General features: G+C 36.4%; 1 protein-coding gene across 5 annotated transcripts in view; it reads right to left on the bottom strand.

The window, feature by feature from the left end:
- The window catches only part of LOC111873189 (serine-rich adhesin for platelets), a 94,074-nt gene that overhangs the window by 61,088 nt on the left and 16,931 nt on the right, over window positions 1-16,055 (bottom strand). For 2 of the 5 annotated variants that reach the window (XM_023867698.2, XM_033754999.1), the window contains exon 2: window positions 2,803-2,944. The exons of 1 other annotated variant lie outside the window; for it this stretch is intronic. In XM_023867698.2, coding sequence (XP_023723466.1) covers window positions 2,803-2,826 — 24 coding nt within the window. In that variant the 5' untranslated portion in view covers window positions 2,827-2,944. Of the gene's footprint in view, window positions 1-2,802; window positions 2,945-9,551; window positions 9,744-16,055 lie in introns of all 5 variants that reach the window. 2 more of the 5 variants (XM_033754998.1, XM_033755000.1) reach the window with 2 other exon arrangements.

Genomic DNA, 16,055 nt, shown 5'->3' with positions numbered 1-16,055 from the left:
ATTGATTTAGCGCCATCTGTTACTATGGAGGACAATTTTTCAAAACCACCGAATTCCTCCACTGCACTCTTAACAGCGTTAAAAATATCGACACCTCTAGTTGTGCTGTGTAAAGAGCACACTTGTAACAACTCTTCGAAAATTGTAAAATCTTCCTTAATTGCACGAACAAATATCAGCAACTGATTAGTATTCGAAACATCTATGCTTTTGTCGAGAGCGATTGAGAAATAGGAACAATTAGCGATAATGTCTTTCACATTATTAGATATCTGGTTGCTAATATCTTCCAGCCTCCTAGTAACAGTCTGTTTTGAAAGGGGCACTGTTTGAAATTTGTTTCCTACCTTATTTTCATTGAAAGCTTCTGCCATCTTTATCGCACAGTTCTTAATTAATTCACCATCACTTAACGCTTTTTTAGCTTTCATTAATTCATATGTCACGAAATAAGAAGCCAGCAAAGCTTCTTCTTGTTGTTTTGTTTCATTGGTAAAAAGAGATTTCTGCTGGAAAAGTTTTTTCTTTAACTGATCGCAGACTACTTTCCTTGATTCACAAGAGTGTTTTCCGTACTTATGTTTATGATTTGTCATGTAATGCCTCTTTAGGTTGTACTCCTTTAAAACTGCTAGCACTTGAAAACATACTGAACACTGTGGCTTGAGGTCTTTATTTAATATAAAAAAATAGTCATGTTCCCACTCAGATTTGAATGCCCTAGTTTCACCATCAACTTTTCTCAATTTACTATTTGACATGCTGTATCACTTAAAATAACTTCAAACACAATTTTAATTGAAAAACAGTTCTACACTCACACTCCATATTCACACTTCACTTTCTAAAATCGCACTAACTGGAAGACATTTCTGCTAAAACTGGCACTTAACAAAGGCCAGGATGCCGAGAGAAACGGCAAACATCCCATCCTTGCGAGCAAGCTGGGAATGGTTATTATTTTGAAGGCGTCATAAATCCTTCACCACTACGGTCTTTCCTTCAGTGTCATCTCCCTGCAGAAGTAGGGTTGGGGGACTTGGAATTTCCATGACATGAACACAGTTATTAGAAAACAGTTTGAACTGTCCAACTCGGTAAGAACGTATACAGTCAATTGCAAAATGCTGTAAGCTAATGAAACATCCTATTAAAAACTGAATTCTATGCCAATACAGCTGTGAAGTTAAGATTTTTTAAAATAAACCTGAGACTTGGCGGGGGGCCGGAGTAAATCAGGTTGCGGGCCGGATACGGCCCATGGGCCGCCAGTTGGCCATCGCTGATATAGATAGTACACTTGATAACCACCGCTGTTAGAACCTAAAATCCTGCAATTTTATTCATGTTTGGTATTGAAGAGAGTACCCATCATAAGCCAGTGCCAGGCGAATAATAAAGATTCCAGCTCCAAAAATTGGGCCCTTCATATGACTGCCCCCACCCCCAACACAAAATTATTTTCTCAAACACAGCTCCAACAATTCAGATTAAATTTTAGTAATTTATGGAGACAATCTCCCTATGTAAAACTGCATAGATGTTATCTTCTGGAAAACAATGGTATGTGCAATAGGGGCCTAAATGTGAAATGCTGATTTTGTCAAACCTGGCTTACCAGTTCAACACTACTAACTGTTGTTCACTATTCAATAAGTACCAATAGTCTACTGAGGGACAATCAATTTCATTTCCAATGTAACTTATTCAGGGTCAATCATATATGAGAAACTATGTGCAATGTCTCTGAATCAATTTATCCCGAAGCTTATGGCAAAATCTTCTCCTTACTTTTCATACAAGCATAGCAGATGAACATTTCTTTCAATGTGCAACTGTCATGTGACATTTAACATATGAAGCAATATAAATGACAATGTTTAATGCAGCAGTGGCATGGGATAACCAGCACATAATAAACAAGCTCACTTCACGGTAGCTGTCCAAAAACTTATTGGAGCAATCCTGGAGAGAAATTGTGATGTGTATAGGCTACAGGCCTGTCAACTGTGGCAAGTGTATGGCACATGTGGTAGCATGTGTCCCTCCCATTCGACAGGCCAAAAGATTTGTGGCAGGCTTTCAAACAAAGTCCCCATGTAAGAACCTATACATTTTTTACCAATTTTTCTTCCACTCTTTTATTTTCCAGTGTATGTACTGTAGTTACTACAGTATAATGAATCTTCAATTTATTTACGTACTGCTATTATTGTAAAGAGAGAATGTACTTTCAAGTGCCCTGTATTGTTTATTTGTGTGTTAACCCATCACTGTATCAGAAGCATCTGTACATCATACTTCACTTAAGTCAACAAGCCATGAAAATAAAATGGAAAATAGAAACAATAGTCGAAATTAGTAGCAGTGTCTACAAATTCCAATTTCTGTGTGCTGCAGATGTCTTATTAATTTTGTCTAAACTGTCATTATCAGCAAGTTTTGCAAAGACATCAAAACCTGTCACAATTACAATGCTACCTCAGCATCTATGAACAATGCAGCTATGCAGCCATCTAGCCCAACATCTGTTGCAAGTGGAAATGAAGTATCACATAGTAAGCCCAGTAATCATTTCCACAACAGACTTCTCATATAAAAATGTTCCCTTTCTAATACTATCTTGTACATGATGCTACACATTTCACTGCATAATTACTCCCTACTTGTAACAATTCACTGTGTACCACATCCACAACCACTGGACCACAAGTGAAGTCACGTGAAATGAAGGATATAACACAGAGGTGGTTAAACACAACAAAATGCACATAATTTAAAACATACCATAGGAATGCTTACCTTTTTCATATAGTCTGCATGCATGACTTAAGACATTTAAGGCAGTGCAGTGTCAATAACCCTTTGTTAGGAACGGATCGCTTTCAGATACAAATGATATCCTTGATAAGTCACACCAATCTGTGGTTTTTGACCCATGCTCCTGAATTCCAGATGAGAAAGTTTAATAATTTGAAGCTGATGCAAGCACAAGGAAATTAAAAGTCACAATACATACAAACAACACAAAGCATATAACAAATGATATTAGTTAAGTATATATTACATATAATGAAGTGCTCACGTGTATTCTGCTCACACTTCAAAATTATCCCTAATGAATTAACACATGCATATAAATAATAATGTACATATTTTACAAGATGCATTCATGCATGTTCAGTGAAATCACAATAAAGTGAACAACGCATCCAACAAGAGTAATAATTCTCTCAATTCCCCTTATTCTTTGACATTCATTACCACTGTGAAACTACCAGACGTGGCATCATCTACAAAAACACATCTAAATAGTTCTTTGCATAACATGATCCCAAATGCCAATATAGTACCACCATCCAATTCCAATGGAGATATGAAAGAAAACTAAAATGTTGACAATAACACTATTAAGGAAACATGAGAGAATACAAAAACTTTAATTTGTCATTCTCCGGTCACTTCCAAACCTCTGCCTGTTTGTATTCTGGATGGGTAGAACAGGCTCAAGAGATGGTCAATGTGAACAGCCTGAACTGACAGACTGCTCTACAAGTTACTGGATGTACTATGTAGTTCTATAGATGTAGACAGGTATCTTCCAAACTACATCATGTCACATTCCAGAAGAATGTAATATTCACGCACAGCCCCAAGGACCTCAAATCAAACATGCTCTGCAAATTTCTAACAGCAACTCATGGAGCCAAGTCCCTAACATTATGACAGTAAAGCATATAAGTTGGTTGCAAATTTGTTCCAGCATAGTGATTACCACCCGGCTCATATATGTTACAAGGACTTTAAATGGGGTGAAATGGAAACATAACTGACACAACATATTCAACTATAAGAATTTGTTGGCTACAATTTGATGCGCAAGGCATGGTAGAATTCCAACTGCTGTTCATGTAGATTTATGGGATGCCCTTCAAGCCAAGTACCACAAATTTTGCTCAATAACATGTACACTGAAGTCAAAATGGGTCTCATCAGACATCATCAACAAACTTAACATATGTACATCATTATCCAGAATTTCCAAAAACAGAAACTTTGGCATGTCACTTTATTCCAGTCCCTTAGGTGCTGAATGATTTCAATTTTGTACGGGTGATAACTCAAATTTTTGTGCAAAATTTGCTGAAGAGTAGTGTTTGAAATTTTGAAGGGCAATGATTGCTACAAAGCTGAGTGGGACAGACTCTGCTACACTCTTTAAATGATCTCTGGTCTGTGAACTGAGTGTATACTTTGGACAAATCTTGAAGTTGCATGAACATGAAAATTATTCACCCTTTTTAAAAATGTATCCCACTTTGGAATTCTTCCATGTCTCAGTGCACCAAATTCCTGCCTAAAAACTTGTTCCAACTGCACAATAGGCTTTGTTGGGGACAAAAAAAATCAACAGAAATGACTGCTGAAGCTGAAAACACTTGCAAGTGGGCTCATACATATAGAACTTCTCCTACTCCACCTTTGCTTTTACACCAGTGCATTCCAAAGCACCTGATTCCAATATCAGACCATGTATATGAACACAGTCTCTACATTGTGTGGTTATTGAAAGTGGAATTCAGATATTATGGTCTTCTGGGATGGGATGCTGTGTAATTTTGCAGATATCAATATTTTTTGGGAACCTGAAGCCTCCATCTTCAGAGTGTAAGTAGAGCAGCCTCTTCATTCAGGATTACTGTGTGAGATTTGACATTATCACAGCCATAAATATAAGTCTAGGTCTTCTGGGATGTAATGCTATGAAGTTCAGTGGTCAGAGAACTGAGTACCGTTTTTCAAATACCAACTAAAATCAGCTGCCCCGTGATTTTATTCTTCATAAAGTCAGAAGATACCAGTAAAGGAACCATTTATTTTAGCCTATTTTCCTATTTAAAAAAAAATAAGAGGAGGACTATGAGATCACCTTGATGTGTGTCTTGTATGTCTGTGCATCTCCCTAACTCCTGAAAGTCAGAATAGTAGAGCCAGAAGAGATGACCATTACAATACCACATAAACATATTAGGTGCATGTGACATGCCGCCTGAAAGTTGGAACCGTGCAGTCAGAGAAATGGTGCAGACATGGCCGTTGCTATGCAACAACTCAGTAATTAAGTCTTCCAACTCTTTGGTTTCTGTGCATTGTAACTGACTTATAACCAGGGTCCTAAGTCAGTCAGGTCAGGTAATTTCTGAGCAGGGAGTTGTCCTCTCTATACAACTTTGTGTCAGACCACAGAGAAAACATTATCTCCAACAGTTCCTCTGTTGTTAGCCAGTCTTCCATGTCTATGTGTGCATCTTCCTATCGTTGCTATGCAATGGCTTGGCTGCTAGGCAATAGACTAGTAAACAAGTTCCTGCACCAATGAATACACATGTAATAATAAAAGAACTGCTGGACTGGGCGTTTTCTAAGTGGTCTGTGCCATATCAAAGGAAAGCAGGTCATCAGTTCTTCCTGGAACTCATTGTTATGCAATGAGCTGGGCTGGCTCAATCAATAAAGTGACTTGTTACTGGGGTGATAAAAGAAGTGAAATTACTATAGTGATAATAATACAATATTCATTCCCTTCACTTCCATTGTCATCAAGACAAACAGGTTTACCTTTTACCAAGATTTACTCATATTGAACAAAAATTCTCTCTTCTCGAATTACACCCCCTTTTGAAACTTCTGCATTGTCAAAACCTTCAATGTTAATGTTCCATCATCATAAAACGCCACAAACAATACAGCCATACATCTTTTACACCCATGAGCTCTTCTCTGTCATTTGTTTAACATCTTGCTTCAAGACTGGAATATTCAACTTAGTTAATGCAGGAATGTGAAGACATTACATGCATTCTCTTATCAATTTGTGGTAAAATTTAATTTAAGTATGTGATACAGTACTTGATTCACAGAAGTGCTTCAAATTCCAATCATATGCCATTACCCTTGTGTTGTTCTCAAAACCAAATTTCTAAACATGGCATTATAACACTGAAGGACGAATTTCAATCGTACAACTCTAATTTACAAATGTAACAATGAACATAATGAAGGAACTAACGAATTACTGAACAAATCTGAAGCCTTAAAAACATCACTTTAAAACATACATGCACATGCGTTCTTCAAAGAATTATCTGAAACTCAAGACTGTGGTTATGCTACACTGGATTCACATCTCTCTTTGAACGCTGCTGTTACATTACAAAACTAACCATAACCTGCCTCCACTCTGTCCTTATCCTACTAAATATATCTTTCCAGTGGCCATTTATTCATCATCTTCAATTCTGAAGTTCTCAACAAATCCTGTTGTTGCCCAAGCATAATGTATATATACATCACTGTATGTTTTATTTTACCAATTTTTCTTGTGGTATGTTCTACCTTCAGATTTTGTCCAGTGGCCTAATACTGAAGTTTGTTATTTAAGTCTGTACAAACCTCCTTTCTACTACTGCTTGCAATCTGCATACCTTCCAGCCCACATTTACCTTTCTGTCACACATGTCAAAGTTGGTAAGTAATATGATTTATACAATGCAACTTAAATCTTCTCTCACATTTCCCAAATCCAATATTCTAATGAATATTCAGTGGTCATATCCATATAAATATTAATGAATTTTTCATTATTTCCTTTTTTGTGGTTTATTTTATGATGCTGTCAGTATCTAACACTACATATCAAATGGTCAGACTGGTGAATAATGAATTGGAAAGGACTTGGAAGGAAGTGGTAATGGCCAAACTGAGGCAGCACTTTGATATTTGCCTGGAGGGACTGAGGAAAACCACAGAAAAGCCTCAGTCAGGAGAACCAGTGTTCCAGGAAGATTCAAAAGGAGTGCCTCCTAAGTGCATTACTGTTATACCAGCCCGCTCAGTAAGTTTCAGTATTTGGTAATCTGTATGCATGCATAAAAAATATGGACCTAACATGAAAAATATATACATCCATCATATTTTCAAGCGTTTGAACCCTTTGACAGACTTCAGTGAAATATGGAACTGGCCATACAGCACGACGACATGAAACTTGTGGTATATCTCCAGTATACAATGAAGTGACAAATGTTAGTGACGTACATCCAGAGACTAATAAGGTTTATGTTTATAGAAATTTTAGTATGAATTTCAAACAATACAAAGTGACAGCTTTACCTCAAAATAAACAGAAAGTTGTATTATAATATAGTATATTCATCATAAAATGTCACAATTGGTTATGTAACCTCTCTTTCTAAATGTTTCGGTTTCATTTGTATTTGTCAAGATAATGTTAAATGTTTTAGTCTTCAATAAAATGTCAGTTCAAACTGGCCAATAATTTTAAAACACTTAATTCTCTACCCAGAGTTTAAGTTTTTGATACCAAATTTCCCCATTAACTACCAAAGGATTCAGGAGCTGATGGGCACGGCATGTTGACATGAATCTATAAAATATTCATGCTTACACTGAACAAAAGCCTACGATAAGCAGACAGCTAATGTTCATCTATTCAGTGAACTATGATGACATATAAGGGTATGATTTCATGGTAGTACAAGTACTAAGATGCCTGCAAGGATTCAATTTTATAAAGAATGGTCCTAAAATCTGAGTATACCAATGGAATATTCACTTTTCCTTCTCAATTAAGATGGAATTCGCTGAATGCTGGAAATGAAAATGACAATGTAAGAAGTCCTCCCAAAAAATCTCCGTCTGATGCTGTGAAAGGTAGAAGAGTTTCTTTTTACAAACCACATAAAGCTAAAAACACACATCTGAGCTAAACTCCTTCACACTCAAACATCCAGAAAATTCCCTGTGATCAATAATATTGCAGTAAAATTACAGTGATGTCAGCATTTATGCTTTAAATACATAAGAAATTTTACTCCCTTATCCTGACTGTCTACACAAATGCATTTATAATAATTGGGCCAGTGAAACTTGTCAATACAGTAGTTCAGTTTAATTCTGATGGATCAGAGTAGCAGGACTGTAGTAAGTTTATGCATCCCTTCAATATAAATAACATCTTCAATGAAACATCTTGCAAATGTACCTCAAATTTCCAGTTTAAGAATGACATTTCATAGTAGTCTTTTTTACACTTCCATCATGGTCAGACTTCAGTATTGAAACATACATGCTTATCCGGACAATTCACATTTCTTATATGGACATTTTCAAGCATGGACAGAAAGAATTATAAAATTAGCACTATCTCTGCTTAATTGTGGACAGATGGAAAGTGCATGATTACATCCACTCCTTAGCAATGCTGAGGACTGCTTTTCTTCCTAATATGCTGTACAAAGTTTATCCCAAATACGTAATACCCAAGGACAGATCTTCTAGCATAGTAGACCATGGGACATTTCAAATTCTGGATCATTCATTTTAACAAATTCCTCTGGGTCTCCTGAGTTTTGGAGACTTTGCAACCTGAGAGAGATTTTAAGACAGTCAACTTTTGTCAATTTTAAGCATCTGAGCTCTGAAATACTGAATTTCAGCCTTGGACAATGCAGAAAATTGTGACCTACACGTGTACTAATCTTTCTAGGAAGTTCACTGCAATCATTTATGTACGATCAGAAGACCAAAATGCCTTCAGTATCCAATCACAGATGTCTTCAACAATGTACATTCCTGATAAAAATGCAAAATGATTTCTTTCTCTATTCTTCAATTAAACTTTTAAAATACAATCGTAAATTATGTGTGTTCATTCTTACATTGCCATATAGTACCTTGCAACAACAAAGAACTGTACTTCTCTTTCTGATGTACAGTAAAATACAATCATTTCTTGACTACATAGACTATAAATTTTCTAATGGGGGTCTGACTCACTACTGTGGTATCACAGCCGCACATTGCACTGGTATGAAAATGGAATCTAAAGTCTGTTTCACAGTGATAACTTAAGGTATAATTTTTCCAAATACAGTTCCTGTGACCTAATGTTTCTTATCTACATAGCAGCACATTTCTATCATTTTCATCCATGAAATGTGTCTCTCAAATGTTTAATCACAAGGCTCCATTTTACAATGAAAGCATGCAATCTGAATCACAATTCCTACTGTCGTGATGTGCTGATACACAAAAGGAACATTGTTTCCCCATAATTCCCGTTTTGGTGGAATTTCTCAAATGTAACTTAAAAATTTAACAATACATAATGACTATTTGCCTCCACCTGTTACAAATTTCAACTTCTGAAAACTTGGATGGATGGATTTGTGTTAAATTTGGAAAGACTTTACTAAAGCAAATAAAGGAGATTTTCAGGCAACTGACATGCTACTACTAGGGAAACAAAAAAAACTTGTTAAGTACACATCCAATCAAAGAATATTCCTTGAAGTAGTAGTATGGAATGCGATACAAAGTTTATTTTAATTCATTAAGCCAATTAAAAAATAACATGTCACAGCCAAAAAGTAATTTACAGACATCAAAGAGCTCGTTAAAAAACAAAACAGCTGCAAACCAATATAAGCTGTTTAAAATGCTGACTCTGAAGTACAAACTTCCCTTACCAAAAGACCTTGCATTCTTAAAGAATGCTTTTGGAAGCTCTGTGTACTCCAGTGTGAAGCACACCCTTTCTTCTTGCTTACAGTTCAGTGTCCTGTTTTGCTCTTGCGAATGTTGTGGTTAATGTATCTTATGGTGCCATACAGTATCCATGAGTGTAACTTCCTTCTTAGCAGCATAAATGTCATTCTTTTCTGACAAACAAGTGGAGAACATGTCATTTTGACCAGTTATGTTAAGATGACAACCATATTATCCCCATTTGATACAACAATTCATTATAATTATACCATCACTAAGGGAAGTTTCATATCAACTGAACATTTGTAATGAACATCTTCTGAGAGATATGTACAGAAAACTTACAGTTTCACACTTTTCAAAGTGTTCCATTTACTTTCTTTATTCCTATTTAATGATTACTTTTCAACTGTATGTGCTAATCAGCATCAAATGAGATGAAAATTATAAAGAACCCTGAAGGACACAGAAGTAACTGTGACCTATTTAAGGGGTACAATCCCACCACTTTGCCTAAAGGGGCTGAAAAAAAGTCGTGAAACTCCTCAGGATCATTGGTACAGTGGCCATGGCTCTAAGCCAGGACTTTCCAATAATAAAAAAGGAATATTAACCACTACACTACAATGTTTGGTACCAAGTGATACAAACATCTGATAGCTGTATCCTTTTGGCCAATATAAAAATCAACAGCCTCCTACACCAAAATAAAACAATTGCAAGTATATGCCATGACGACATGGGGAAGTGGAGGTATAGCTGAATTTACTCTAGTACACTATCAAATAATCAACAAAAACTATTAAGTAAAGTAACATGGCTGTTTCTCCCCTTTGTTTTCCACAAGGCCTAGACAAACTTTAAGTCTACAAGACAAATTACTACATCATTCTTCAGTAAATGCGACTGTTACATATGAGATTCTGTAGCTAGAGTTCTTATGGACAAAAATGATTACTCAACAGTAGAAACGACTCATTCCATGTCATATCAACGCAGTTTAGAAGGAAAATTCTACCTCAGACTGTAATAAAAATTCTGCAAGCTTGTATGGTCTTCTTAAGAAGTGATATATATGAAGTTTCACCTTCCTGTGTCCATTAATTGCATAGAGAATTCTGAAATTGTATGTTTTCCTTAAGTAGCCCCTTGTTCTAATTCACTAAAATGCTTATAACTCTAGGTCCAAGGAAAGTCAAATCTCATTCCAATACTAACTGAAACCTCTTAAGTGGGTGCAGGAAAGACCGTCATGCAAACTGAACCAAACACCCCCTATGGGAAATACAAGCAATCTGCCCATATCTCTGGTAGCTCTTTTGGTCAGTCAACTCACGTTGGACATTTCTCCCATCTGGACTCCCATCACTGAAGTGGAAATCAGAAAACAACAACTCCACCCAGTTTAGATTATATTGGGAAGTCATGTTTTCATGTTGGTACTATACAGAAGCCTCAATCAAGTACTTTCATTTTCTGTTAGGTCATATTCAGTATTTAGAAATTCTCATTTGCTTGCATTTTAATCCTCAATACTTCTTGTATCTGTATTTTGACAGAACCCAGATTTTATGGACTCAGTCGTTAAATTATGCACGGCCACAGGTGTAAGGCCTCACGTATGTGGAGTTTTGTAGTGTTTGTCTTAACTCCCACTGACAATTCACGTTGTGTTTGGTTTATATATCCAATCTTGTGTTTGTTCTATGCCCTCAGATAAGGACTAGCCATATCGAGAGTATAATTTTACCTGAGAATGGAGACAGTCTAGTCTCCAAAACACTGTTTTTAAATAACAATAAAAAACAGGACACTGGATAATGTCCACAAATTTAATAATTGTATTAATACAATTATTAATCATTATTAATTAATGTCTGACAGATTACTAAAAAAAATAGAATAGTGATCATGACATTTTCAAAACCTCTCTCACCTCTGTGAACTTAGCTTGTGAACCATTGATGGCAATTTTGCTCCAAAATTTAAGGAGGCAATTAAGAGTTGAATAAAAGAAGTACAAGTGATTGGCACTGTAACAAGCAAATGCTAGAGGAAATAAATATTTGCCTGTGCCTTAGTTTGTTCAGTCTTCTCCAGTTACTTCTCTTCCATAATTACTGTCACATACGTTTCTAACACCAAGTACTGGAAAGAGCAGTTCAGACAGGAAATTTGGCCAAAATACATGTCCCAAAAATGTGAAATGATATGATCTAAAAAAACACATAAGCAGTAATATTAAAACACTTCACAAAAATTGAATACTGGGCTGAGACATGTTCTCAGAAGTAACATGCTACTGAAACACTGACATGCTTTATATAATCAACATACAGTCAAGCCTGTGAAACTGGCTACCTCTTTGGGTTAGTCATCTGCCACAACTGGTTGAATTTTGTATTAATGTACACGTGACTAACCCTACTTAACTTGGCCACCTGTCTATCTTGAGCTTGTCCACCTTCTTGCAGTTCACGCTGGTACACATTTTAACCTTTCTCTGTTGGCCACACAGAAAAACGACTAGTTCTTTATGTACCAGTCTGCACAAATAAAAATATCTGTACCTGTCTACTTCTTACATGCCCTTCCTGCTCTCCCTTTATGATCAATGTAAACAACATTTCCAACTTTCACTTCATTCCTTTACCAAAATTCTACCCTTCTAACTGAACAGCACCATGTCATAAAAATTATATGTTCATCCATCAACACAATTGTGTGATGTGTTTGAAATGAAAAAAAGTTACATGAATTACATACAGTGCCCATAAAAAGGAACTTTTAGTCTTCATATGGGTGTTTTGCTAGCAAACAAATCCCCAGCCATTTGATGTGGCAAAGTCAACATCTATAAACATAAACAAAATATTATTCTGAGGGCTTGCTAGAAGATCTGCAACACTGATGGGATGAAAATTGCATAAAGCAGATATGAATCCTTTGGTTTACAGCCTGGAAAAAGGAAAAGAGACCAAAATTTGCAAACACTGCTGTAAATCTCATATTCCTTTATTTGATCACCCAGATAAAATTTCATTTGGTGAAGATTATAAATTACAAAACTCCTCATTATGTCTCTTTTTCCTTCTTTCCTGTTATTTCATCTCTTTTAGGTACAAATAAACTTTGCTGCACTGAGTTCCCAAACAAATATCTTCAATTTATGTTTGCCACTCTGGATCCCTGGCAACATTTTGTAAAGTACCTGCTTTCTGCAACAGTGAGGGTTATCCCCCCCTCCTTTCTCTCAATTGTACAAAAGCATGTCCAAGGGACTATGAGACCATGCACATGCAGCATACTGTTTTAATTCACTGCCATACTTGGCAACTGCAAAAATCCTATTGGGAAGAGATTAACAAAATTGGTGACTGTGATATGTCACTGGATGAAAGTCAAACTGAGATATCTATTACTTACAGGTGCGTCTGAACTATACAAAAGTTGTACGGCCATTTTTTGCCATTAACTTATTTTGCGATCTTTGAATTAATTAGATACGGGGATTTTGAAAATACAAACACTGAAAGGCATACCAGTCGATTTAAGATGCATAACCGCTTGATTTGTTTCAAGCGAGTGGAATGAGACAGGATATATGTAAGCTCATGTCTCATTCCACTTTAAATGCCAACTCGTGTCACGGAAATTATTTTTCCTATAGGAAAAGTATCTGGATGCTAACATTCCCTAATATCACTAATCTCACAAATATCTCTAAAGAAAAAATACAACATAAAACTGTGAAGATGGTTCTGTACAGACTATGACGATCTCTTAATTCAATACAATGATGGCCATCATCACATCCTTCTATCTACTCAGCAAGACTTTTTAACTTAGTTTAACTGATTTTAACCAATCACTCCTGATATATACAATTCATTTTAACAGTATTAACTTAGTCTTAACTGCTACTATTAAGTCCCTTTATGTTACTACACACCCCACACAACTGATGAAGTGAAGAAAATATTTGGAGGAATATTAACTGTTTCCCAAGAAAAATTTCAACATGCAAATATCAACATTTTGTGGAAATGCCAAAAATGCGTATGGAACAATTGAGAGCATTTCCAGCACCTGCTGTATTATGGGTAATATGTGAGTAGTGTCCTTCCTGCTCAACTGGCTGAAGGATATGCACAGGACCTCAATTGGCTTTTTATTTGTAAATGGAATGGAATGTCACCAAGCAAGTTAGCATAAGAAGTAATGTTTCAGATTGAAGGAGCCCAGTAAATTCCAGCTAGAACACAACTTTTGAGTCATTCATTTACTTTCTTACTTTCAGTTTTACCGAGGCATTTTCTAGATATTTTAACCCTCCATGCATATGCCAGGATATATCAAACAAGGCCATGGCTGCCTCCTTCCACATCCTTCCCAATCCATTATTCATTAATCATCGTACCATTTGAAGCTATACAGAGTGAAACAAAACTTGCACACAAGCCCTCTATATTGTCATTCCTTAAAGAAAAAGTTGAGAATGTTATACATCATATGCCCTCAGACAGTCAGACTTTGACATACACATCACCATCAGATGGGGGTAACATACTTCTCAGAAGTGTCATTTGTCATGATGATACATAAATCATTGTTAGGTGTACTCAAGACACAAAAGTGAATGAATGATCATGGAACAAACACACAACAAATACTGCAACATATTCTTAATCCTTGGCACCTGTAATAGCTGAGTTGGTGCTGCAACATGTGAATACACACTACGTTATCCTGACACTAATGTGTTTCAACTAGAGCAGCATCTCTATGAGAAAAGGACTGTAACACCTATGGTACTTGCGAACGCAGGTATGTATGGACACCATCCAATGAAGATGCCGTAACTACAGCTGTGGAATGTAGGACATGGAGAAGCTCATCTGATATCACATGATAACTCAAGACTTGCCAAACTGAGGAACATTGAAGCACTTCAAGACAATAAGTTGCATCCATATCACTACTTACAGAATGCACTTCTGTTACCAAACCATCCTCTATGGATGCAATTTGGCAAATGGCCACAATATCAACACATTCTGGAAGAGCTCTTTTTGCATAACATTCTGTGGACAAACAAAGCATGTTTTATGTATGGGGCTGTGTTCAGTATCCACAACAGGAACCTCTGGGCATGGAAATAATCTTCATGCTATCTACAATTATGGGTATGAAGTCTACTTCAGCATTGTCAGCATAATGGCTGGAATCATTGGGGCCACTGTCATAGGCCTCTATCTGCTACCTGACAGACTGATCAATAATATCACGATTTTCTGGAAATTGTCTACTGGGATTGCTTGAAGCTGTATCTCTAGCTGTGAGGCAGTGGTTGTGGTTTCAGCAAGATGATGATCATATAGGGAAGACATCTAGCAGTGACTGAAAACAACATATTCAGGAAAGTGGTTTGGACATCAAGGGTCAAATGCATCGTCCCCTGGTCAGCGGATGTAACTCCAATGGATCTTTTCCTGTGGGAACACCTCAGAAGCATGTTTATACAGATTCTTGTAGGATTACTGAATATCTCGTGGCAAGACTTCAAGCAGCTTTGAGCTGCTGTCCACATGCTATGGCATACTCAAGAGAATGCTGTGTAGCACACTGCTGTCCACATTGAAACAGATGAAGGCTGATTTAAACGCCTACTGTAGGTATGAGGCAACCATGGTTTGATCACTTGGTGGCTTACACCATTTGACAGATACATGTATCCTGAAAGCTACATGTCACAGGATATACCGTACAATATTTCTTACTTGTTTTTGAACAAGGAATCATACTATGGAGAGCTCGCGCATGAATTTCAGTTCAAGCTGTGTAACAAGAGCTACTGACAGCATTGCCAAATTAACCACAAATAAGTAAACAACTCTCCTTTCATCGCAAGTTTAAAAGAAATCTTCCAATCGCAAAAAACACACCTACCTTATACATAAAAAGTACAAAAACTGAAAAAATTAGCCTATGTGAATGTGTTATAAATGCAGAATTTCACCTAAATAAATAAATAAATACATAAATAAATATTGGCTGGCAAATAAATCTGTCCAAAAGAAGCCCTACAGACAAGATAAACTAACATAAAAACATACTAGAACAACCCACTCATTACATAGATATGTAATAAATTACATATAAATTTTTAAATAAATATACAGGGTGTCCCAGGAGGAATGTGCCAAACTTCGGGAGGGTGTTCCTTATGTTAAAGTATGCCGATATAACCCAAAACACCTATGTCCAAAGTTGAACGGTTACGGAGATAATGGCCAGAGAAGTGTCAAACTTTGACCGGGGTTACACACTTGTTGATTACAAAATAGATATTAAAACTGGCAGGAATATGTGGATTCTGTAATGTTAATAATGTACGTAACATCAAACTAACTTGTGAGTGACGGAAAGCCATAAAATTTAAGTACGAAATACTCGCTCGCCATGTCATAATTGTCCTTAGGTTT

The sequence above is a fragment of the Cryptotermes secundus genome, unplaced genomic scaffold (assembly GCF_002891405.2).
Source record: "Cryptotermes secundus unplaced genomic scaffold, Csec_1.0 scaffold540, whole genome shotgun sequence".
Lineage (NCBI taxonomy): Eukaryota > Metazoa > Arthropoda > Insecta > Blattodea > Kalotermitidae > Cryptotermes > Cryptotermes secundus.
Note: the sequence above shows the minus strand (reverse complement) of the source record. Positions and strands in the feature narration are given on the sequence as shown.